Here is a 26,515-nt window from a genome sequence, read left to right as displayed (position 1 = left end):
TTGAATTTTTATACAATTTGATAATGAAATGAAAATTAAATATTTGATATTATCTCTATTTCTTTTTTCTACTTTGTATTCGCTAAAATCGTATCGTATAAAGACAGCTATTGACGTGTATATAGGTAGCTAAAGATTGTATGGAAGTGTCGTCATATTTGAAGCTAAAACGATGAAACTTTTTCATATGGCCTTTATTGGGTTAGGTCATTAAATATTTTTTTCCCAATTTTAGGAGATTTGACCGAAATAAAAGCAACATAATATAATATAACAGTTAATGGAAACTCAAATCTACTCTGGAGGTATCTTTATGTAGATCAGTGTTTCCCAACGTAGGTCCCACGTCCCACAGGAGGGCAATTTAATTTTTTTAAACACAAAAATTAACTTTCCTTTTGCTCCAGGCCATTTAAATGCATTGCTAGATTTCGGTGCCTATTATGAAAAAAGAAAATTATTAAATAACTGTTTGATCACTTATTTAAAATAATGTTTATTTATAAACAGAAGTGGTAGGTGGCGCATGAATAGCATGGAAGAATATATATATAGATATATGTAAAGGTAATAATAGAATAATGACACCAATAAATATTAGAAAATAACACACATTATACTGTATATAAAATATATACATATATATGCAAATACAAAACAACAATGTCATGCAAAGGAACAACGCAAGTAGGAATACAGGAAAATTGAAGTGGAGAGATAAAGGGATTTAACCGAGTTCTTCAAAAAGTTAATTTAAGTTTTAATTTTTTTTTGTAAAAAATTGATCTTTGTAACTTCATCGGCTAATTGTCCTCAAAAAATTAGACACAATCTAATTTGGAGATAAGCAATATACTTAAGTATTTATAATCACCTAATGTTTTTGTTACACCAGTTTATAACACATTTCTATGAATTTGTAGATATTTATATCAAAACAATAATAGAATTTCAGATACATTTATTTAAATGCCTATAATATCATTCTTTCTAATATTATAAATGCGAAAGTAACTCTGTCTGTAGAAGTAAATATAAAACAAAAAGTAGCCTAAGGTATGCCTTTAAGGAGCTTTATGAGCTTTCTCAGGGTCTAGAGCCTAGACCTTGGGAAAGCACATATACTTATTTTTAATGCCAAAAAAGGGTTGTAAGGGGTTGAAAGAGGAGTTAAAAGGTTGTACAGAAGTTTCGTCATTTTTAAAGCTAGAAATTTGAAACTTTTTTTAGATTGTTGATCATATGTAAATAAATATGACATTCAAGTTTGTAAAATGTTACCCTTAAAGGGGTAAAATAAAATAGGGCATGAAAATTTTGTATGGAAAATCGTCAATTTTGAAGCTAGACCAATGAAATTTTTTTCTTTGCCTTAGATTCTTGAATATTTTTTCTTCATTTGTCATAATCACTATAATACCCGGACGAAGTTGCAGGCACAGCTAGTATCTTTATATAATACCATCGTATCTAATTTTTTTATTTAGGCCTTCTTACGTATTTAGTTTTGATTGATTTTTACTATCGCGCTTATAATAAAATAAGTGCGATAGTAATATTAGTTTATAGATAGAGTTATTTACAATATTATTATTAAATAAATCCCTCCATAATGTTTGTTTTCTTTCTTGAAATAAATAGAAAGATATTTTATTTCGCTACCAATAAAATTCAAAAACGCAATTGCATTTTAAAATAATGAATATCTCATTTCTGTATGTAAATATAACGATTCACTATGTACCAAATTTAAAAACAGAGTTAGTATTTTATAAATTTATATTATTTTAAAGAAAGATCACTTTATAATGTTCTTCATGTATGGAGTTACATAATACGATTGAGTCCTGACATAGTACCTACATTTTTCGCTAATTAAGGAGCCAGGACTGCATATAACTTGTACCTACATTAAAAATGATTAAATAAATATTATGTAAATTATTTGCATTCCATACTATAGGACGTAGTACTAGTTTGTACCTACTTATAATATTTCTGTCAACACTCGACACCCTTCCATTTATTAATAACACGTACAATCAATGCGTAGTCGTAACGTGGAATGACTTTACACTGAACTTAAATTTAAGTTGCGTGGAGACGTAAATAAATGGAAGGGTGTCGAGTGTTGACAGAAATATTATAAGTTATTAATAAGCACACGATAAAAATAAACTTACTATAGTCGTTTTTTTAAATCCCGGAGACAAATTTGCTATTACCTATGTTGCCAGCTTTTTGAAATTTTAAAATAGTTATGTGGCACTATCGGATATTAATATCTAATAATTACCCATTTTTATAGGTTACCAAGAAATTCGTGGATGCTTATTTAAAATGCCTAAACACAAAACTATTCAAGTATATCAATATAGGTTGGTTAATGTATCAAAATAGATTTTTATCAATTGACATATGTATATATTTTATAAACCATACTTTTATTTCTAATATTTAGCTGTTTGAAAGAAAAAAATCATACGTTTATAGCTTAATATTGTAAAAATGACAGTATGTACGGAAAGCACGTTAATGTATTTTTATGTTATATGTATAATACAGCGACAATTGGAAATACTTGTATCTATAGGTACGTATGTAAAATAAATGTTAAAAATATTTAGTTGAAACTCCGTTTAAACCTGTAAAACAAATATTCTGAAATGAAAACTTAATCGGGCTACTTATAAAGAAATGAATATTTGCATTTATTAAGCACTCGCTGAGTCTGCGGATTTATACGGATACCTACCTTTTTCATTTATAGTTTTAAGTGACAACAAACGTACACAAATTCTATACATAAAAACAACTAAATAGATTCTTCAAATTACAAGTTTATTTTAATATTACCTTGTAGTATATTTTATAAGTATAAATAAACATAATACAGCCAACTTACTGTCAAGATTAGTATCTTTCCACGCTTTAATTATCTACGCTAATTTTTGACACCGTTTTTTATCTCACTTCTACGGGAAGTACAAAAATAATTAAATGTTGCCCCTGTTCAAGCCCTAAATATGTTATCAATATTCATAGAAACCTAATCTACTTAGTAAATAAATTATCATTGATAATATTTAAAATGAACTGCATAACAAGATTCGTATACATATATATATAGCAGCTTAAACTAAATATAGGATACTCTACAAATATGATAAAACTGGTGGCACTCGTGTGTTTGGTTGGACTCGCGGCCGCAGGACCTCCAGTGTCCAGATCGAGGCAGGAGATCGACGACTTCAGGACTTTCTTAGAGTCTACTAGAGGAGGTTATAATATATATATATATATATTTAATCGTTTTGTTTTATCCTACAGTTATTTTTCATGAAAACTGGGAAGGTGTGTTTTTAACGTAATAAACAACGATTATTTAGGTGGAGAGTGTTATGTGTTACCATTCCTAAGAATTAAAGTGTAGTTAATAACGTTGTATCCTGAAATTCACATTCAAATCTCATCCTTCATGCTACTGTTTACAAAGAAAAGTTGTTCGGCGGCAGAGATACAGTTACTAGTCCTCTAGGTCAGGTCACTGACCCATTCTTTGTCGGGGCTGCTTTGAAGCCGAAGAACCTACCTATAATTTAAATTAATTATGGTCATTAGAATTTCGTCAATGGTTTATTAAATTCTTTAAGTATTAGGGGCGTAGAAAATAAGAGCAAATTGAAGTTTAAATTTCATTGACAGATGGTTCCTCCCTGGAGAATCGCATGGCCAGTAATCCACTAGCCAATGCATGGGAGAATAGCGGCAAGTACGAGGGTGACATAGTCCTGGATGAGGAGCAAATAGCAGCTCTGGTTGACGACTTCGCGAGCAGCAGAAGTGCTTATATCTTTCCGAATACCAAATGGCCTGACAATATTGTCGTGTGGGAGTTCGGTGCTGGAGAATTCAGTAAGTATCTGAATACGTTACTATTAAGTTTCAATAGTTTTTATGTGACCGGAAGGCAAATAGGCTCACGTTTTATGTCCTGGAAAGTAACGATCGCATATACATATGAACAGACGGACATCATGTCGTTAATTTGCCGCTCGTAGTTGCTATTTCCGAGAAATAAAGTGTCATGTCTCTATACCACAATTACAATTTTACTGTCAGTTGACTATCAGTTTTTTTACATATATATTTCAGATAGGACAGACATTAACATTAATTTATTCCTTTATGCGAGTTGCATATTATAATTACAAATTATATATACATAACTTATTATACAACAAAGAATCTGAAATTAAAAACCTTACAAATATAATATAATAACTAAAATATTATTAAATGGAGTCCCTTTAAACAAGGTTCCGATACTGGCATCGTTTCCCCTTTGAATGGCTAGACTATATACATAATATATGATCATATAATTGACATGAAATGAAATGTATTTATTTGCATGAAATAATATAGTGTAGTGTATAAATATATAGTGTAGTAAATATAGTAATAATAATATAGAAAATATAGTGTGTAGTGTATAATAATACAGTGTCGTCTCAATTACATACATAGCTATCTGTCATCTATACCTTATATACTTATGAGGTGTACATTTCGTATTACTCTACTTCGGACAACGAAGTAAAGCCTGGCACAATAAAATCGTCCATATTCTAGCCACGTACGATTTACAGTTACTATTAAATTGAAAATAATTTATGCATGCAATGCAGATTATGAATAAGGTATTAAATAGTTTAATTATTGTTTACAGCTGCCACCCAAGAATTAGCCATTAACAATTCAATCGCTGATATCGAGAGGAACTCCTGCATTCGATTCCGTTATACAACTCCAGCAGACCAGAACTTCGTTAGGCTTACTGTACGTATTTTAAAACTGTAATAATAAAAAGAATAAAATGGAAAATAATTTATTCAAATAAACTTAATTTAAGCATAGCATAAGCATTTTGAATTATCATAACAATTTTTTTCAATCTACTGCTCATTCGGAAAGCTGTCTCATCATAAGAAGACAAGCAAGAAATTTGTCTGTTGTCTTTTTAAATAAACCTTGTAAGTTCACATTTTACAAGTCGAAACGTGTGAATAGAAACTACCAACCAGCACTAATTTATTAGGGTCAAATATAAAAACAATAAATCAGTCAGTGATAAGAGCAAACCAGTCCCTATAAGCAGCACTCGTTCACAAGTATGACGGATGGCCCAGCCATCACTGCGGTCGACCATATTTTAGGGAGCCCAATGATCACTTCATTGAAGTGAATGAAGATCAAGTTGTTGACATTGTAATTAAAGTTAAATTTTATTTGTTCTCATTTTGTTATCAATATTGGTTCCTGATATTTCGGCAGTGTTTCAATGATCCGCTATGATCACTGGTAAAATGATGAGCGGCGGGTAAATGGCAAATATTATTTTTATGGGCAGTCATATTCGTCTACCTTCACACGTATTTATTTGTTGCTACTATTGAAACTCGCTTGATATTCATCTCGGCAAACTACATATATTCGCAGTAACTCATGTACACTTAATACACTTCCTGATGACATTTTTGTTTTTGTTTAATCAGACTAAGCACTGAATTCCAGCTATTAGAGATAACCATCTTCCCGATTTAAATTTTTATATATCTGTATGTCGATGGCGTCTCTTACCATTCTTGAGATATAATGTCGTTCTGATGTTATTACCTTCGGTTGGTGTAGTTCAAACCAGTGATTGAGTCCCGATCGTTATTTTTATTGGCTTTTATGTATTCATCAATGCGAGGGGCTATAGTTCTTTTTATCTGTCCGATGTATGAGCATTCACATTAGTGATTTTTGTCCATGACGACTCTAGGTAGTGAACTCTACAATAATGGTGAGGACAATATTATTCAATAGGACTACGCAGGTTGCAGTACTTTCAGGTCTTTTTAGCATCGAAAAATAGCCCAAACCCCTTAATAGGAAAAAAATAAAAAAGAGCTACTCCATGTTAGATAACAGTCCTAAATCGATATTTTTTATCATTATATTTGTGTTTAATATTAATTTGGCAAAACTAAAGTTAGTTTATTGTAACAGAATAGACCTGATGGCTGCTACGCGTCTATCGGCTACTGGGCGACCCGAGGCGTACACACACTGAACCTTGCCAATATCTGCTTCATCCCTGTCATCATCGTCCACGAGTGGCTGCACATAATCGGCTTCCTTCACATGCATTCCACCTACACCAGAGATGATTATATTCGCATTGTGTGGGAGAACATTGAGAGTGGTTGGTTTCAGAGTTGCTTACTGTTGTTCACATGGCGCCATCTGGAGTACTAAGATCTTATAGCATCTGCATCCTGTAATTTTACTACCGATACATGTCTTACAAAGCAAACAGATCGACCAGTTTGATTGCTTCTTTTAATTCGCCAAACATCGATCTTGTAAAGTAATAACTAGAATGGTAATTATCTGATGGTCATTGGCAACCATGACCACCAAGGACAGCAGGTTAATATTGTATATCGTACTTATGTATTAGCATTCCTAAGGACTTAAGTATCCTGCCTGCTTATTCTGTAATTTCACTGCTTAAACTCAAACTTTAGCAGAAATGCGGCTTACAAATCAAGTTGCTTGGCTGCTGAAATAGAATAGAATATAGAAAGTTAATCAGTTTAGTTCTTAGAAAAACAGTTTCAGCTTTTATAATTAGTAGTTATTAACTTGGTGGCTGCGAAAGTGATTCGGGAGAAGAGTTCATACATTCATACATCTCGATAAAATGTTGAAATAACAGGATAAAAGGCATGACATGTCAGTGTTTCGGAATTGTAAAGGCTGAGCAGTAATTTTAATGCTTTGGGCGACGATTACCACTATTAATTATTCGGGCAACGGTCAGCTTGTATGCCATTCCGATTCCATAAACCAATATTTTTGATTATGCTCACTGGCAGGTTTACATAGATTCACTTAAAAAATTACGTCTTCAGAAAAGCAGTTTCAGCTTTTACAACTAGTATATTTATAAACTTGGTGGCTGAGAAATTTTTAGTTTAATTATTTTGACTCCCGAGCAGCTTACTTTGTGTGCTGTGATTCGGGTTATTGAAATAAGAAGCATGAGTATGAATGTGTAGTCCTCCTGAATGAAAACGGTTACGCGGTATATGATTTGGATGACGGTTACCACATACTATTAGAGGAACGAATAGCAGTGGTCAGTTTGTATGTCATTCCAATTCCTAAGAAAATATTTTTATTTTTGCTAACAGACAGGGAACACAACTTCAACAAATTTGAAAACAACTTGGTGAGCAATCTTGAGCTCCCGTACGAGTACACGAGTTGTATGCACTACGGCCCGCACGCGTTCAGTTCTAACGGTCTACCAACCATCGAACCGCTCAGGGTGGGTACTACTGCTACTGTACCTAGTTTCTTTTCAGTTAAAATAACTAAATTTTATTTATGGATGATTAGATTATAGATATATATTTATGACACCCAATTGTGCTAACGTTTACGCTGGCTGAGCACCATCATTGGAGGATGATAAAATGAGTGTGAAGTCAGGTCAATTAGACCATCTTGGAAAATGGTAATTTACCACGATGGTTTCCAGGGGGGACCGCATGTAGATAAAATTAACTTGGTACATTGCTGACAATGCAGTTATTAACATACTCCTTCCTCCCGGATGCCCTTTTAAATATTGTTATTATTTCAGCCCTTCGACGGATTAATGGGTCAACGTCAGAATGTCACCGACTTGGATTGGTTGAGGTTGAATAGACACTACGAATGCCCAGGAGCTTGGAACAAAGATGCACAAGACGCTAGCGCATAAATTTTGTTATTAATTTAGAATTTTTAAACAACCTCAACTGGATTAATTAGAAACAATTACAATCTAATTTATTTAAGTAAAATGACATTGAATTTTTATACAATTTGATAATGAAATGAAAATTAAATATTTGATATTATCTCTATTTCTTTTTTCTACTTTGTATTCGCTAATAATTAGAAATCTAGATTATTTTGAAATAAAATAGGTACATAAATTATGTTATTATATGTCTATATTTGTTGTTTTTAGGACAATAATATTTGTATTATATTTATCTTTACTAATATTATGAATGCGAATGTAACTCTGTCTGTCTAGCTTTCTCGCCAAAACTACTGAACCGATTTAAATAAAATTTGGTACACAGATGGTTTAGACCCCGAGAAAGGACATAGGCTACTTTTTAATGCGAAAAAAGGGATGAAAGATTATATGGAAGAATCGTCATTGTTTTAGCTAGCAGTTTGAAACTTATTTTTGAGGTTGTTGAATAAATATGACATTCTAAGTTTGTAAAAATTTTACCCTTAAAGGTTAAAATAAAATAGGGGATGAAAGTTTTATGTAAATTCGCCAGTTTCGAAGCTACAAACTGATTTTTGAGTCTGTTAATTAAATATAAATAAATAGGTCACCAAAGACAAAAAAAACAACTATTGAAGTGTCATATAAAGAGAGCTATTGACGTGTCACATAAAGACAGCTATTGACGTGTCAGATAAAGGTAGCCATTGACATGTCATTTAAAGGTAGCTATTGACGTATCGTATAAAGACAGCTATTGAAGTGTCATATAAAGAGAGCTATTGACGTGTCACATAAAGACAGCTATTGGCGTGTCAGATAAAGATTGCCATTGACATGTCATTTAAAGGTGGCTCTTGACGTGTCGTATATGGACAACTATAGATGTGTCGTATAAAGAGAGCTATTGCCGTGTCACATAAAGACAGCTATTGGCGTGTCAGATAAAGGTAACTATTGACGTGTATATAGGTAGCTAAAGATTGTATGGAAGTGTCGTCATATTTGAAGCTAAAACGATGAAACTTTTTCATATGGCCTTTATTGGGTTAGGTCATTAAATATTTTTTTCATTATTTGGTCAAGGTCACTATTTTACGCGGACAAAGTCGCGAGTACAGCTAGTACGATAATATTTTTGTTTTAAAACTCTATTTGACATATTTACTTCATAAGAGAAAAATGTCATATTAAGTATTTATAAATATTTTATTGTTTACATTTAATTAAATGCCTGGAATGTAATATATCTTTATATGATATCATCGTATTTAAATTAAAGATTAGGTGATTATTTTAAATTTAGATGAGACTTCTTAACTTTTGATTGATTTTTATTATCGCACTTATCTATTTACTATATTATTATTAAATATCGATAATTATTGTTTATATATTTGAAATAAGTAGGTACTTTATTTGTCTACCAATAAAATTGTAAAACGCAATATCCTTTTAAGAATAGTGAATATCTCTCGAAGTTTCGACTGGGTTGTACTAGCCGTGGTCACGACCTGACTGACACAAAATTATCCATAGAATAGAATAGAATAGAATAGAATAGAAAATCATTTATTCAAATAAACTTACATTGAAGCACTTTTGAATAGTCATAACATTTTTTTTTTTTTTAATCTACCGCTCATTCGGAATGCTGTCTCATCACAAGAAGAACAAGCAAGAAACTTGTGTGTTGCTCTTTTAAATAATTTATTCTTACTTACAATTTAAGTTTAAGTGTGTGAATACAAACCACCGATTAGCACTAATTCAATTAAATACTCAAAAAGAAAAAAATATTGAATACATAACCAACTGGTTAAACAATTAATAAGAGGAAATCAGTCATAGTGATTAGAGCAGACCAGTCCCTACAAGCAGCACCCGTTCACGAGTATGACGGATGAGCCAGCCATCACTGCGCTCGACCATATTTTAGGGAGCCCAATAACCCGGCCCACCACGCCGCCACAAGTCTGGACATTTTAGTGAGCATGACTACTCAAAACACCAGACCACGTCATAGCTACTCACAATTGCCATCTGATGTTTATAGTATTCACATTTCACATAAGAATGCATGCGGCAATTAATACAAAACCCGCTACGCTTTCATATTTCTAAAATAATTGAATCAAGAAAGCAATGAGATAAACAAATTATAACGTTGTATGCTAATAAACTAATTATTTACTTGATATGTTGTCTTCTATGAATTCGTCTATCCTGTAATAGGCTTTCTTACATAAAAATTGTTTAATATAAGATTTGAATTGCCTCTCTGTCAGATTTAGTGCAGATTCTGGCAGTTTATTATAAAATCTTACGCAATTACCATAGAATGAATTACTGACTTTGTGCAGGCGGCATTTAGGTAAAATTAGCTTATTTTTATTGCGTAAGTTTCTATTTGTACAGTCTTTAAGTTTTCTAAAACTGTCTAAATTCTTCCGTGTATACATGATATTCTCATAAATGTATTGTGAAGTAACGGTGAGGATATTTGAATCTTTAAAACACTGACGTAATGACTCTCTTGAACCCATACCATAAATAGAACGTATGGCTCTCTTTTGTAAAATAAATATAGTATTTATATCGGCTGCTTTACCCCATAGTAGTATACCATATGACATAATGCTATGGAAATAACTAAAGTATAGAAGTTTAGCCGTCGCCACGTCTGTTAATTGCCTAATTCTTCTAATTGCATATGCAGCTGAACTGAGTCTATTGGCCAATTTTGAAATATGGGGCCCCCATTGTAATTTCGAGTCCACTATTATACCTAAAAAAACTGTATCATTAACAAAATTTACTATTTCGTCATTAAGCAATAACTGTGTATTTATTGGTCTTACATTAGGAAGTGTAAATTTTATACACTTTGTTTTGCTGGAATTTAATAATAGGTTATTACAATGTTAATTTTTTTATGAAGATGTCTATTTGTGTAAGGAAAAGCGCACAATACAATCTTATACACATTTAATTGTAATAAATATTCAATTCCTTTAATTACATCCTGCCTATTTAATTGAATACTATTACCAAAAAATAACACAATTGTGGTCATATTGTTCATTTTTATAGATTTAATTTTATTTATTATTTGTGTAAATGATGCTTCTGGCATACAGTAGTTTAATAAATCACCCTTAAGATGATACTTCAAAATAGATCCAAAGTTACAGCCTATTCTGTCAGAGAACATCATTGTGCTACTCTTAGGGTTACAGTCACTGGCACAAACACCCTGAACTTCATTTTCCAGCACAGTTATAACTGAATTATTATTTGATATATTTGTGTGATTACATGTACAATGCTTAGTCAACGACTCAAAACGGTCAGCATTGTATTTACTGACATCAATCAGATCATCCATTGCTAAAATATGCTCCTGGATTTGTTTCTGAGAGATAATATACTTTGTATTTAAATCATGAAGTGAAGATTCTAAACTATTGATTTTTGAAGTTAGATAGTCTGTATCAATGTCATATAACTTTTGGCTTTCCAATAACTTATTATTACACTTATTAATATAATCATGCAATTTTAAATTATTTAAAGTATTTCTTTTCAATAACTGACCCTTTTTACAACGCTTATTTAATATATTCCGAGTCCTAATAATAAACTTTTTTAGTTTTAAATATTTTTTTAATTTATTATGACTCAACATACAAATGTTATTGTTATAGTTGCCTAATTTAGGAGATGTATCACTAGTATGGTCAATCACAACAGGATGAGTGTATGGAACTGTAGTTGAAGGAGGCACACAGTCAACACTAATAAGTTCCTCATATAAATTACTAATCTCATTACTTCGCTGAGATTCCAATCTTGTGTCTAGATCATTAATTTTAGAATAGGCCTGCTTTAACTCAAGCTCCAATTCAGTGATACGCCTCAAGGCTTGCTCATGGGTGTCACTACACTGATGAAAGCTACTTATTAGTTCTTGAAGCTGATCCCGCTGCTCAATAACTTCCTGATGACTATTATGAAGTTCTGACAGTTCAGATTTTAATAGTGTATTTTTATTTATAATTTTTAAAATTTCATCTTCACTCTCTTCTCTCTCCCTGATCAACTTGTCACTAAGATCTTTGGATGCCTGAAGTTCTTGTAGGGCTACTTTAAACTTCATCTCTGTCTGCCGTGCAGTTGTGGAACGGGTAGATAGTGACATTATTGAATATATGAATAGTTACTAGGGAGAGTGAAGTGAGTTATTTCTAAAAGAAACAAAGTATCACAACGAGAACAGCAACTGAACCTTACTTATTTTAGGTCTTAAAATTTTTAATTATTTCTGTTAGATATATTATACACAACCTATATTTTATAAGATTAAGTAAATGGAATTAGATTGTGCTCCTTTCCTACAAATTATATTAATATAAAACATAAAATTACTTACAATATAATTTGTGGGTATTTTTTTTCCTTCGACGTACGCAACAACTGAACTTCACAATTATTAATATTAATTTAACTTGATATGAATATTTTGTATAAAACTTGTATATATTATGAAATTCTTTGAATAACTCCAACAAATAGTTATAGAATAGTTTTAAATATTTAGTTGTTTACCAACGAAAGAAGTTTGACAGATGGCCGGTACAGTATTTTTTAATGTCGATTTTTGCAAATAATACACCTCCAATTTGTACACAAACAATAATCGACACTTATTGCACTATTAAATCACTAATAATGATATCGGAACTATAATATTCGTGTGATAAACTATTAAAAATTATTTATTTATTACGGCCAGCTGATAAAGACAACTGTCGTTGGTGTTACCAGTCGAAGAACAAAAAAAAAAAAAAAATAAGTGTTAAAACCCGTTTAAGTGCATTAATTACGTGTACTTAATTGAGTTTAAAAATCCGAATAGTTAGTATGTCATAAACATATATTAATTTAATGCAAACTACTATAGAATATGCTTTAATGTAATGTAAGGTTACTATTATGGCTGACTCCTGACATACCTACAGTTTACGCTAGTTTAGGAGTCAGGACTGCATATGACTTGTACATTGATGACGATTGAATAAATAGATATTATTATTATATGTATAATATTAGCAATCCATACTATAGGACGTAGTACTAGTTTGTACCTACTTGTAATATTTCTGTTAACCTTGTAATGTCTCCACACAACTTAAATTTAAGTTCAGTGTAAAGACAGTCCACGTTATCACTACGCGTTAATAATAAGCCATTTACACGATTAAATTAAACTCACTAATATTGTATTGTATGTATGTATTATTACAAAGTATAAAACAAAGTCGCTGTCGCTGTCTGTCCGTCCCTATGTATGCTTAAGGGGGTCTTCCTATGTGACGGCCTGTTTTTTAGGGATATTTTGGATTTTTTTTTCTACGACCAGTAAATATTTAGAGCTTCAAGTTTTTTATCATTTATTAACACATATTTGGACAGTATAAATATAAAATTTCAGCTAAAAATATTCAGTCAAACTAGAGTTACAGCGCTCTGAACACCCCCGCCTCGAAAAAAAGAGCTCCCACTTCCTCCACGATTCCGGCTGATCGGCTTATCTGAAAAAAAAAAAAAAAAAACGGCGTTTTAATTTGTAGGCTTAAAAGCACGGAATGACCTATAATCAAATGAATATAAAAAAAAAATTGGATTTTTGATAGACATTTGAAATAAAAGTTGCAAATTAGGCGTTTTTTTTTTTTTTTTTTGCTATAAAAAAATCGAAGTTTTGAAAATTTTCGATTGATAATAGTTCATTCCATGCGTTTACATATATTGAGTGTGCCCTGTAAATTTCAATTGTAATTCGGTCCAGCCGTTTCTGAGATACAATGGAGGAAAGTTTGAAAAACACAGTTTTGAGAAAAACGCGTTTAAAGTTTCAAGTCCGTTAAAAACTATTAAAATATCAACTTACTCTCAATCGGCGATGCCTGGTCCATAGAGTATTCCTTCCTCTTCCTCGTGAAACTCTTTTAAAGCAGATTGTTCAGCTCTTGAGTCAATCCTGGCTTGTTTAACGACATCACTTACGCGCCGCTCAGAGCGTAAGATTCGCTTTTCATCCCGTTTCTCAACATACGCTTGGGCTTCACGACCAACAGGGCATCCCATAATCGACATAACTTTTAAAATACCTTGAAAACCTTCATTAAAGATAATAACTGCTACGTAGCTAGCAATTTCAACAACGGGCCTGAGTTTATAACTGTCTGTTTTTCACACTCACGCGATAAAATAATTTTAAAGCCTAGGCCTCGGAAACTTGATCGCGAAATAGACACGTCACTTTTACAAGTTTTACATATAACTATTTCAGAGATTGCAGCAAATACAGAAACAAACTCCAAAATGCAATATGCGAAATTCGAAGCGATGGGAACATTGATGTTCATGTTATTTTTAAGTTTTTTGGCCGAAGCTGATGTAAATACCGTATCATTTTGGTGGGTAAAACGGTTTCCACTAAACTTTCTTTTTTTACTACGACCAGGATGAACATTTCCACTCGTACTTCCTTTCCGTACACTCATTATGAAAAAAAATAATTTGTAGCTGTTGCTCTCTTCGAAGTTCAACCAAGACTAAAATAACTTCGGTAAAATATTATAACAATAGAAATTTCTGTTTAACCCTTATCGTGGCAAGATTGCTTTTTTTAGAAATAGCAAAAAAAATGTATATAGTTAGCTTCTTTGGGTTATATAAAACATTAAAAAAATAAATAAAAAAATCGTGACATAATAATTTCGGAAAAACAAGGTGTATACTATTCTATACATTGCTACACGTGTAGTGATTATCGCATTTTTAGGAATGTATATTATGCTATACATTGCTATGTTTAGGGAGAGTTGGAATGTTACTATTAGTTTTTAACATATACCAAAAGATTATTATTATTTGATTATTACATGATTTTAAATAAAAATAACTGTCTTGATTGAAGAAAAAATGTTTATTAAAAAAATATTTCTTACATAATAATAATTTGTAATAATTGAAGACCCTACTGCTTGCGGTGGTACTCCAAAAAACAGTTACGATTCTTCACATAACAAAGGTGAACCTTACATTTTGTGCACATATTGTACTTGCCTGGCCTGGCCTTAGATAATGCTAAAACTATTTTGCTTCCAACACCCACAGTCTCTTCTTCTTCAGTAAATGTAATGTCTCTAAAAGTGTCATCTCCCGCGTAGAGCAAGAAGTCGTAAATGATGCCAGATACACCGGCCCTGATTAAGTTTTTGAAGCCCCATTTACAAGGCTTGTTGCCGATGGCAACCTTTTTGATAGTTTTTATGTTTTTTATATGTATTTGAATTTTATATTTTGACGTTCTGTTTTTATATACTATTTGTTTTCTTATGCCATATTGTCTTTATATTTTTGCTAGCGAGCTGATTACACCTATTTTACCTCACCTAAGAACGTGTCTTATTTTTAAAGCATGATATCCATGTGTTGCGGATGGAAGGATGGACTGTATTAAAGGCTGGTTAAAAATGAGACACGTTCTTAGGTGAGGTAAAATAGGTGTAATCAGCTCGCTAGCAAAAATATAAAGACAATATGGCATAAGAAAACAAATAGTATATAAAAACAGAACGTCAAAATATAAAATTCAAATACATATAAAAAACATAAAAACTATCAAAAAGGTTGCCATCGGCAACATCCTCCCCAATTTAGCTGATGGGCAACCGCACCAGCTTCTTGGGAGCTCAACGCAGTGTTCCGTCAGTGGTTTGACATCGATGAGACTTGCCAGGGTGGACCGCCATCGTTGCCAGTGTGGACCGCCGAAACTCTGCCTTTAAGTCAGCTACCTCGAGGAAGGTTGCTCTCTAAAATTAGGACCAGTAACTCCGACGCATAAGAGACATTTCTATCAGTCCTTGATTTTAGTATCCATTTTAATGTTCTTTAAACCAGTGTGCACAAGGGAAGATCACGGACATAGACGTGAATTGGCTAAGACTTCTGCATCTACAATAATAATACTTTTTAGCATCCCTTCAAAAACTCGTAGTGTAAATGCAATGATGACTTCAGGGCGCACTTCACATTTCTGACAAGGCGTTTTCAAGTGCCACCCATAAACGGTGCTGCAGAAGAGATAAAGCGTAAACGAATGTTGTAATTGGCTGCGGTATATAAAATACTCTAACCTTACAGCTTACTCAATGTCTCAGGAACTGTCATAGTACTCAGAAAGGCTGTGCAAGTTATCCCAGATAATTTTGTAGTAGTGTCCCTCTTCTCGAAACGACCCAATATTGCAACATCTATTTTAATACCTCGAGGTGTTGGCAGACCACAGTAGCTTATTGCTACTAGCTCTTCGATGCATGAAGATACCTGGCTCTGGCGTATGGTTCCGACAACCAGTCCGCTGTATCTCTTCAGTTGTTGAAGAAGGCAAACATGTGAGGCTTCTTGAAGCTGCCGACCTCGTAGTTTGGCTACGGTTGCCCATCAGTTGTGCCAAATTTAATAAAATAGAAATCGCTCGCGTGTCTGCGGAAGAGGTAGACATTTTAGTACCTATTCCTGTCGGGTCTAACTTACAATTATTTTTATTTAATTTGTCTATTTCTAAAGTGTCAGAAGTTGTTAAATAATAATTTACATTAACTTCTGAATCCGTCCCTGGTACATTATTTGACGAATGTGAAAAACCACACAACAATGGCCGTAAAGCCTTAAGTTCATTGACAGTCTGACCAATAAATGAATGAGCAACCGTTTCTTTTTCATACTTTTCGGCTGTCATTATCGGAGGAAAAACTACGGAAATCAGGGAAATCTGTGCTCGAGGTTGGTCTTGCTTAGATATATCCTCTATAGTAAAATAATTATTACTGACGGAGGACCCCGACACACCCGACAAAAAATGTAAAAGTTTATGATGTATATATATACACCCCGAATTATTATACCAATCACCTCTAGTACAAAACTTATGTCTATGTAAATCTTTCTTAAGGCATCGGTTACAAACTTTTTCATTTTTACACCAATCAAACCTCTTTTGAGGTGTGAGAGAAATAAATTTTTTACACATATCTATTACATGACACTGCTGACAATAAAGACATGTTAATGTCTTGTCATGCGTATTATCAACATTGTCACTCAAAAAAAATGTATGTGATGATGAATTTTTCATTTTAGAATTTATTTTAGAATAATTATCGAAAGAACTGCCAGGATGATTAATGATGATGCTAAATTGCAACTGGATATTTACCTCTCTAGTCAAAAAATCAGCTAAAAGTGACCAATTAAAAATAAACGAACCTAAATGCTTACCATCATAGGGAGGTAGGCGATCATCTATATGTTGAGAAGGACAGTTATTATTTGTTAAAGTTGTTATTGCCTTTGCTAATAAACGAATATCTGAATTACCTGTGAGCGTATTATTTTTACAACAAATATTACTTTCTGGGTACTGATTTGTAGTCACTGTTCCCTGAGGACACTGGTAACTACACTGTGCCGATGATTCAGCCAGCACCGCATTAATAGGACCTGAAGATTGAAGATATGTAGATTGGGGCTCTGAAAAAGTCAAATGTCTGTTAGTGAATTTATTAGAAACAGAGACGCGATCCACAAGGGCAGGCGTACCGAGGCGCGAATAAGTGACCTCCGAAACAGGGGTACGACTGCGGGGATACGTTGTAGAAGGTAGGAAATCCACAAGAGCCGAACTACCGGTGGCTTGAATACCAACAGGGGCAGTACGACTGGGAATGACCACCTCCCTAGGCTCCGTTGCAACATCCACACATTTGTTGAGCCAACCCTGGACATATTTAATAGAGGAACGAACGCTACGTCGACTGTTACGTTCATCTTCAGCTTCAATCTCAGCTAGTTGAGCGGATAGCTCCAATTCGAGTACCTCACGTTCTCTTTGTTGTAATTGTCGTTCTCTCTCCGCTTCTTTTTGTTGGCGCTCGCTTCTCTCGCAGCTGCGGCTCGTTCCAAATCCAAGAGCTTTTTTGCATGCTCGACTTGAGCGGCTACGGAACGGGCTCTGACAGTGGAAGATGAAGTAGTGGAACCTGAAATAAAAGAGCGTGCTGCGCCCGATGTTTCGAGCGGCGCGCTGGATTCCTCACCAACTATATCCGCGGAGGATTCCGCTCTTGGCTGACTACTCTCACCCTTCGTTTGGGAACGTGTCTTCATGTCGGAGAAAAAATTTAGATTTTTTTAATATATTATAATACTAAAGACGGCGAAAGAAAGGACCACAATGTTACGGAAGGAAGGATGGACTGTATTAAGGCTGGTTAAAAATGAGACACGTTCTTAGGTGAGGTAAAATAGGTGTAATCAGCTCGCTAGCAAAAATATAAAGACAATATGGCATAAGAAAACAAATAGTATATAAAAACAGAACGTCAAAATATAAAATTCAAATACATATAAAAAACATAAAAACTATCAAAAAGGTTGCCATCGGCAACAAGGCTTATTTGGGTTATATTGACGACGACTTCTTCCCTTTGTACGGTATAACCATTTCGTCAATACTAAAAGCATTCTCTTCTTCTACGGATAAACACTGTGTTCGAATGCTATCAATTATAGGACGTAGTTTATAATATCTATCTAATGTATCGGCTTCAGAATTATTGGTAAAATGTAAAAATCGTTGATCTGACCTGATCTGTTACATGTGCTACCTTGCCATAAAAAAATTACTTTTTCCAATAATCTTTGTATGATGGCAAAACTACAATAGCCATCATAACATTTATTGCCAAAATGTCTAGTATATCTTCCCTTGAAACTGTTATAGATCTTCATATTCTTTGTACGCTATATAAATTTGTGTGAATGGTAATAGTATCTACTAATTCTTCGGTAAAAAATCTATAAAAATAATCTAGAGGTGGCCAATCAGATGGTACAGGTTCCAAAAATGTAGGGCCTGCTATTTCAGCCTTGTGTTGAAATTGAGCTCTTTGCCAACGAAAAGATTTTTCTGCGATTTTGCGCTTCTGGAGATTTGCGCTTCATTTTTTGAGCGCGCGTCAAAGGTGTCCTGACAGGCGTGGATGCAATTGGTTGATTCGAAAGCAAAGATGGCAAAGATGAAATTGAGGGTAGAGCATCATAATTACTTTCTGATGGATTAGGAAATAGTTGAGTAAGAATAGGTGTAAGAGGCACATCGGTTGTATCGACATAAATATCATCTACATGCGTTCCTATCTGATCATCAGAGATTTGTAGGAGGTTTAACCTTTCGAGACTGGAATTTATCGATGGCGCTGGAGAACTCTCTGCTGATCCAATCATTCCAGCTTCATCACCGCTACTAGCGCCGTCACTTGTGTCGGAATTTGCATTCTTTTCAGGCACCAAAGATAAAATACGCCTAGCTCTTTCACTCAGCAGTCTAAAACCAAAGCAAAAGAAACATGCAAAAAACCATCACCATAGTAAAGCCATACTACATTTTATTATACATAGGTAAATAATGTATGTAATAATATTTGTCTCTTTATATAGGTAGATAGTCATGCGGTAATAATAATAGTAGTATTTTTTGTGGGAATCAAACCCACAACTTTGTTTATCGCTTTCTACAACCACTATATCAACGAGGCAGTCAAACATCACTACAATTTTATTTTAAATTTACTTGCAATTTAAATTTTATAGGAAAGTCCAAGACCATTTTGGTCCCATGAAGTTAGCAATGTATATTATTCTATACAGCATCGACGAAAGGTAGATTACTGCAGCTGCGGCATTGTATAGTATAATATACGTTAGTAAAAAACACGACAAAAACATGCTAATTCTCATAGCGACAACAGCATATACATATAATGTACATATATTTCTTCATTTTCCCCAATATTTGATTAGTGGTTTTGGTTGCTTGATAGTGGTAACACTCAACACTCAACACTCAACACTCCTTTTAAACACTTAACACTCTTATGCAATAATTCTATTTTCTCTTTTGTTTTTCATATTTATTTTATTATATGAATTGATAATAATTTCCTATATATTTTATGCCTATATGTTATACCTATTTCTTGTTTTAATATAGTTTTTTTTTTTCTTTTTTAATATATTAATATTTATGATAATGTAATAGGGCTGATTACAAGCTGTGGTCTTGTTACATGCGTCCTCGCGTATGTCTCTGGGCAGTGCCTGAATATCAGTGGTTTGCTGCTTGTATGCTGCAAACAATACACTGAGGTGCTGCCTTTTTACGTATGGGCTATGCACACACACTACGTTACTCATACCGTTTTTTGTTATCTGTATTGCATTTTATTTTATCTGTATAATTGTTGTGTATTGTATTTTGTTTGACTTCACTAATGTAATGTGTATATCTGTTTTATTTTTGTTCTTATTATTACAGTGCCTTTTGTGTGTGTGTGTGCCTTTAACGTGAATAAAATTTTTATCTATCTATCTATCTATCTATATAAAAATATGTAAGAACAAACTTTTAGGCATGCGAATTTTATAATAAACATACATATTTAGGGGTAAAAACATAAAAATAAAATTAAACTTACCTTAGTTAAACCAGAGCGGCGCATCTTGATGGTTATTTTTCACAACTGATTTAAAATTATGACAGATAAACGACTATTTTTATTTTTGAAGTATAAATAAACGTCCAGAAATGTTATGTGTTAATAAAACGAAGTTAAAAATTTATTTATAGTGATCATAGAATTTTATAAAGTTGTATGTATGGTATACTATACAAAATTAACTTAAGGGTTAAGTCTGTAGAAACGTGTCTAAACTTGTATAAACAAATATATTAATAAAAGGGAGGCCAGGTATAAAGCCGACGGTACACAATAGGCCCGGTCTCTAACTGCCAACTCACCGCTCCGAACCGCTCTTTCTTTTACCTGCTGTATCTTTAAAACGACTTCGAATTTTCTAAAATCGCTTTACTACCGTATTCTAGACATGTTAAGGGAGCAATTTATGAAAAAAAAAATCGATTTTTTCAACCCATCACATAGGAAGACCCCCTTAAATATTTAAAACTACGCAACGGATTTTGAAGCGGATTTTTTAATAGATAGAGTGATTCAAGAGGAAGGTTTATATGTATAATACATGTACACCAGTGCAGCCGGGGTGTGTAGCTAGAATAGTATAATCATTTCATCTATGATAAGTGAGGTGATAACCATTTCTCCTTCAATTCTTGCCCCTGGCGGGTCTAGGTAGCCAACTTTGAAAAAGGCCGAGCATAATACATTTATGCAGATCGCAGTGCTACAAGTCTTTGCTCCAATAAAAAAATATTCAGATTACAAGATTATATATTAATAAAATGTTGTAGTAAATGTTATTATTTATAAGTATAATAGAGAAAATGTACTTCTAGATTTGTATGTTTCGGATTTTGCTAGTATTTTCAGCCGCATTTGTACTGCTAGTACACAAATAATGAAATGTTGTGTCCGTTGGAGCTCTAAACATATTGATCAATATTGATGGAAACCTAATCTATATTAAATAAATAATCATTGATAATTTTACAAAGTCCATATATATAGCGGCTTATACTAAATATAGAACACTCTACAAATATGATAAAAGCAGTGGCACTCGTGTGTTTGGTTGGGCTCGCGGCCGCGGGACCTACAGTGTCCAGATCGAGGCAGGAGATCGACGACTTCAGGACTTTCTTAGAGTCCACTAGACGAGGTTACAAAATACATACATTTTTTAATGGTTTTGTTTGATACAACAACTACTTTTCATGAAAACTGGGAGAGCGCGTTTTTTACGTAATAGGTGGCGATAATTTAGATGGAAAGTGTCACCTCTCTTATATTGCCATTTCTGAGGACTACAGTGTAATATCGTGATATCCAGAAATTTCACATCATAAGCAAAGCTGTTCGGTGGGAGAGATACATATACGAGTACATATGAGATAGAGGTAACCACCTCACACTAACTCTCACCAACAAACATTTCATAAATTATATTTTTTTATTTATAATACATATTATTAATATTATTTTCTTCTTTCCTATATGATATACGAAAGAAGGAAAAAATATTTTTATCAATTTCATATTTTCATATTTTTAATATAATTCTGTCGACTCATTATTAGAGAATTCTACACGAAAGATATCTATATCTCTTCGGACAGAGTGAAATTACAGATTAATAATATTTACGTATGTTCATGCTGCTGTGTAGTTAAGCTGAAATATTTAAAATCTTTATTTATAAGATACTTATTTATTGAGCAGTACAGCAAACCCAACATACATATATATAATTAATATAGATAATTAATTGGAATTCTAATTAGGTTCAATAATAGGGCAATAATAATGAGGAACGTAAAATATATCATGTATTCACGATGAAGTCAAAATTTTTCTTTTTTCTTTCTAATATTCAAAGATAATTTCTAATGTAGAAAGACAAGGAATGTATATTTTCAAATATATATATATTTTTTACATAAGTTCTTAACACTATTAGCTAGTTATACTTTAGATAGAATACCTATCATTTACAGCAAGATTAATTAATTGTATTCTTAAAGTATTAAGAGTCTTCTATTTTTCTTCATGAATATCTTCCTAGAGGACTGCTGGACTCTTACTGGCCAAAAATAACGGCTATTTCTCCTCGAATATATCGCCAAGGTATTGCCAAGACCACCAGCATGGTTCTCATTGAAGGACCTTTCATCTAGGCGTGCAGGAAATATCCCCCGCAAAAGTATTAGGAGTCTAGGAATTAGAAGCGAATTGAAGCTTAATTTTCATCGACAGATGGTTCCTCTCTCGAGAATCGAATGGCCAGCAACCCGCTGGCCAGTGCGTGGGAGAACAGCGGCAAGTACGAGGGTGACATAGTATTGGATGAGGAGCAAATTGCAGCTCTGGTGGATGACTTCTCTAGCAGCAGGAATGCTTATATCTTTCCGAATACCAAATGGCCTGACAATATTGTCGTGTGGGAGTTCGGTGCTGGAGAATTCAGTAAGTATCTGAATACGTTACTATTAAGTTTCAATAGTTTTATTTATTTATTTTTATTCAAACTTTAATGCACAAATCATAATAATATATGGGTAGATGTTTGTTACACTTTTACGTTTCATACTACTGAATGGATTTTGATGAAATTCTACTATATTTTTAGGCTATATTTTTTTTATTGTAGTTTATATATTGAAATTTAACGCGGGTGAAACCGCGGCCAGACCTAGTACAATATATAAATGTGTATATTGTATTAGTGCCTTAAATTAATAATACAAATGTATATATATGGCGAACTTAACACCTAAGGGGGTTCTCTACCAGTCAACCATAAGGCATACCGAGAAATTAGTAAGCGGCGCATTATACTATAGTTTAGAAACATTCCTACGTCGTAACTTTATGTTATAATTTATGTGACTAAAAGGTGACAAATAGCTGACGATTTATCTTCTGGAAAGTAACGATAGCTTATATACATGAACAGACGGACATCACGTCGTTATTTGCTCCTCATATTTGCTATTTCGGAGCAGTAGTGTCATGTCTCTATACCATAGCTCCATACTTTGCAATTTTACTGTCATTTGACTAATACTACTTAAGGTACTAAATAGTTTAATTATTGTTTACAGCTGCCACCCAAGAATTAGCTATTATCAATTCCATTGATGACATCGAGAGGAACTCATGCCTTCGATTCCGTTACAGAAATTCAGCAGACCAGAACTTCGTTAGGCTCACTGTACGTATTTTAAAACTGTAATAATAAAAAATATATATCCAAATGACTGCAATCCCAGATGAGGAGTTCAATTTATTTATTTATTTAATAGGCGGGCTTAATGCCAATAGCATTCTCTACCAGCCAACCTTAGGGAGTGCAGAGATACTCGAAGGCGGTTTAGTTTTAATAAATTAAATGTAATTATATTAAATACATATAAGATCATACATATACGTGATAATATACTACATACAAACAAATTATGAGCATACATACATATTATATTTATATATATATATATATACATTATAAACATACTACATATATAAATAAGATAATGATGCATTATTAACTTATAACATTGTGGATAAAATTACATTTGATTTATTCACATATTGTTATAAATTTTAGATCCATGGACAATTCACACAAAGCCATTTAGTCCTAAGCTAAGTCCAGCATGTATTATGGGTCAACTGATATAAATAATTAGATACATTTTGTTTTGTAAATCCATACATATAAAACACCCAGACCAATACAAACAACCATAGTCGTGAATACAATGATTTGTACCGTGCAATTAATTGAACCTGCGACTATTGGAAGTAAAGCAGTGAGTTAAACTACTAGACCACCGAGGCCGTCAATTTAGGTGTAGAGGGTGAGGCTACGTATCTCGGATTAATATGATTTGTTATCTGTTACATGTATGGTCGGTGATTTAATAATAAATTAAAATTGACATACAAAATGGTGTCAACCAGATAGTGGTTTTATTGCAACGTTAATATCGAAAATAATCTAAATGCGGTCTCGTTCATTGCCACCTTAATATAAAGATAAACCTAGAGATATATGGGTATGACAATGCTTATCTTACGATATAGTCCGTTGACAATGCCTATAACTTCTGCACTTTGAAAATATACATCCTATGGTTGGTTGTAGCCCAATCGTGCATAAACGAAATGTCTTCTTTGAAAAGTATTACTAGTCCTGAAGTAGTACTATGTCTGGTTGGTCTGTATGGTTTATTTATGGAGAAATGAAATTGTATCTCTAATATGTGTTGTAACAGAACCGACCGGATGGTTGCTACGCGTCTGTCGGCTACTGGGCGACCCGAGGCGTGCACACCCTGAACCTTGCCAATGGCTGCTTCAACCCTATCATCATCATCCACGAGTGGCTGCACGTGCTCGGTTTCCTTCACATGCAGTCCACCTACAATAGAGATGATTACGTCCGGATTGCGTGGGAGAACATTGAGAGTGGTTGGTTTCTCTATCAAATCAAATTAAAACCTGGTAGGACTAAATTCAGGTAGGATATTTTAGACACTTAAGAACGTCTAATGTTTTGTATCAATATTTTTTCCCTATGTTCAATTTAGTAGACAGATCCAATTGAGAAGAACTGGCAAGAAACTCGACTGATTTCTATTTTTTTAAAGGGCAGTTTTGTAATTGTGTACTTAGTAGGTGTTCACGTCTAAAATTAAGTAAAAATCCTATTGTTAACATACCAGATGGCTGGGGAACTAAGGTCTTTCGTGCATTGTAATTTTACTCCCAAAACACGTTTTATAAAGCTAGCTAATTGACCAGTTCGATTTCTTGTTTATGTAATTTGGAATCTTATGTAGACTTTTTATCGAACTGACGGCCACCTAGTGGTAATTGTTAATTGGCAGCCATCGCCTAAATACCTGAATACCGCCACGGCGTGGCATTGCCATTCCTAAGAACTAAAGTATCCTGCCTGTATCTTCTGTAATTTCACTGCGTAATCTCAAACTTTAGCTGAAATACAGCTCACAAAGCAAAGCTGCAATGATGAAATACTTGAGAAACATTACCCATGCAGCCGACTTTCTAATAACATTGTAACACTAACAGTGTTTACATAGATTCACTAAAAAAATTCTTCTTCAGTAAAGCAGTTTCAGCTTTTACAACTTTTTTAGCTTAATTATTTTAGCTGCTGACCAGCTTACTTTGTGTGCTGTGGTTCGGTTGAAGGGATCACACATTTTCTCAATAACACATTGAGTGATTGAATAAGAGGCCTGATATTGTAGTCCTCCTGAGTGGTAACGGTTAAGCGGTATATTAATAGTTTGGGCGACGGTTACCGCCTACTATTAGAGGAATGAACAGCAACGGTCAGTTTGTATGTCATTCCGATTGCCTAAGACAATATTTATGTTTTTGCTAACAGGCAAGGAGCACAACTTCAACAAATACGAAAACAACTTGGTGAGCAATCTTCAGCTGCCGTATGAGTACACTAGTTGCATGCACTACGGCCCGTACGGATTCAGTATTAACGGTCTACCAACCATCGAGCCGCTCAGGGTGGGTTCTACTGCTGTTGAAGTTTCTTTTAATAGACTAACCATTTTAATTTTCAGTTAAATTGAGTAGATTTTTTATGGGTTGATTGACGTGGGCACCGTGGGAGCAGCAGGGTACCTGTGCTATCGGTTTACGCTGATCAGTGGAGCATAATAAAATGAGCTGTCAGCCCATATTGACAAAAGGCAATTTACCACGATGGTTTCTAGGGGAACTGCTTAGAAGTCCATCTGACATGTTACATTGCTAACAATGGGGTCAATCATCCACATTCCCCTTTCTCAGATCCACTTTTAATATTGCTATTGTTTCAGCCTTTCGAAGGAGAAATGGGTCAACTTCAGAGAGTCACCGACCTGGATTGGTTGAGGCTGAATAGACACTACCAATGCTCAGGAGCCTGGAACAAAGACGAAAATTAACAACACCCTAGCGCATAAATTTAGCTCATAATTTTGGACTTCAAAACAACCTCAACGAGATTAAGTTCCGTTCATTGGAC

At 33.6% G+C, this 26,515-nt stretch overlaps 2 protein-coding genes across 2 annotated transcripts; both read left to right on the top strand.

Moving 5' to 3' along the window:
- The first annotated feature begins 3,163 nt into the window (after positions 1-3,163).
- On the top strand, positions 3,164-7,822 carry LOC131853469 (hatching enzyme 1.2-like). The gene is made up of 6 exons (XM_059204363.1): positions 3,164-3,281; positions 3,706-3,915; positions 4,733-4,842; positions 6,058-6,257; positions 7,252-7,384; positions 7,703-7,822. Exons 1-6 carry the CDS (start codon positions 3,164-3,166, stop codon positions 7,820-7,822), a joined length of 891 nt encoding a protein of 296 aa, XP_059060346.1.
- A 13,679-nt stretch (positions 7,823-21,501) lies between these two features.
- Positions 21,502-26,515, top strand: LOC131853459 (hatching enzyme 1.2-like). The gene is made up of 6 exons (XM_059204352.1): positions 21,502-21,619; positions 22,714-22,923; positions 23,562-23,671; positions 24,735-24,930; positions 25,877-26,013; positions 26,328-26,515. The coding sequence occupies exons 1-6, from the start codon at positions 21,502-21,504 to the stop codon at positions 26,433-26,435; spliced, it is 879 nt and encodes a 292-aa protein (XP_059060335.1). The 3' UTR covers positions 26,436-26,515.

Source organism: Achroia grisella, unplaced genomic scaffold (assembly GCF_030625045.1).
Source record: "Achroia grisella isolate CSIRO2021 unplaced genomic scaffold, CSIRO_AGI_Agris_v1 utg902, whole genome shotgun sequence".
NCBI lineage: Eukaryota > Metazoa > Arthropoda > Insecta > Lepidoptera > Pyralidae > Achroia > Achroia grisella.
This window is presented reverse-complemented; position numbering and strand designations above follow the sequence as displayed.

Coding starts and splice junctions, on each gene's coding strand:
- LOC131853469 (XM_059204363.1), top strand. CDS start 3,164: ATGATAAAACTGGTGGCACTCGTGTGTTTGGTTGGACTCGCGGCCGCA. Junction 3,282..3,705: donor CTTAGAGTCTACTAGAGGAG/GTTATAATATAT, acceptor TTTCATTGACAG/ATGGTTCCTCCCTGGAGAAT. Junction 6,258..7,251: donor GAGAACATTGAGAGTGGTTG/GTTTCAGAGTTG, acceptor GCTAACAGACAG/GGAACACAACTTCAACAAAT.
- LOC131853459 (XM_059204352.1), top strand. CDS start 21,502: ATGATAAAAGCAGTGGCACTCGTGTGTTTGGTTGGGCTCGCGGCCGCG. Junction 21,620..22,713: donor CTTAGAGTCCACTAGACGAG/GTTACAAAATAC, acceptor TTTCATCGACAG/ATGGTTCCTCTCTCGAGAAT. Junction 22,924..23,561: donor GTTCGGTGCTGGAGAATTCA/GTAAGTATCTGA, acceptor TATTGTTTACAG/CTGCCACCCAAGAATTAGCT.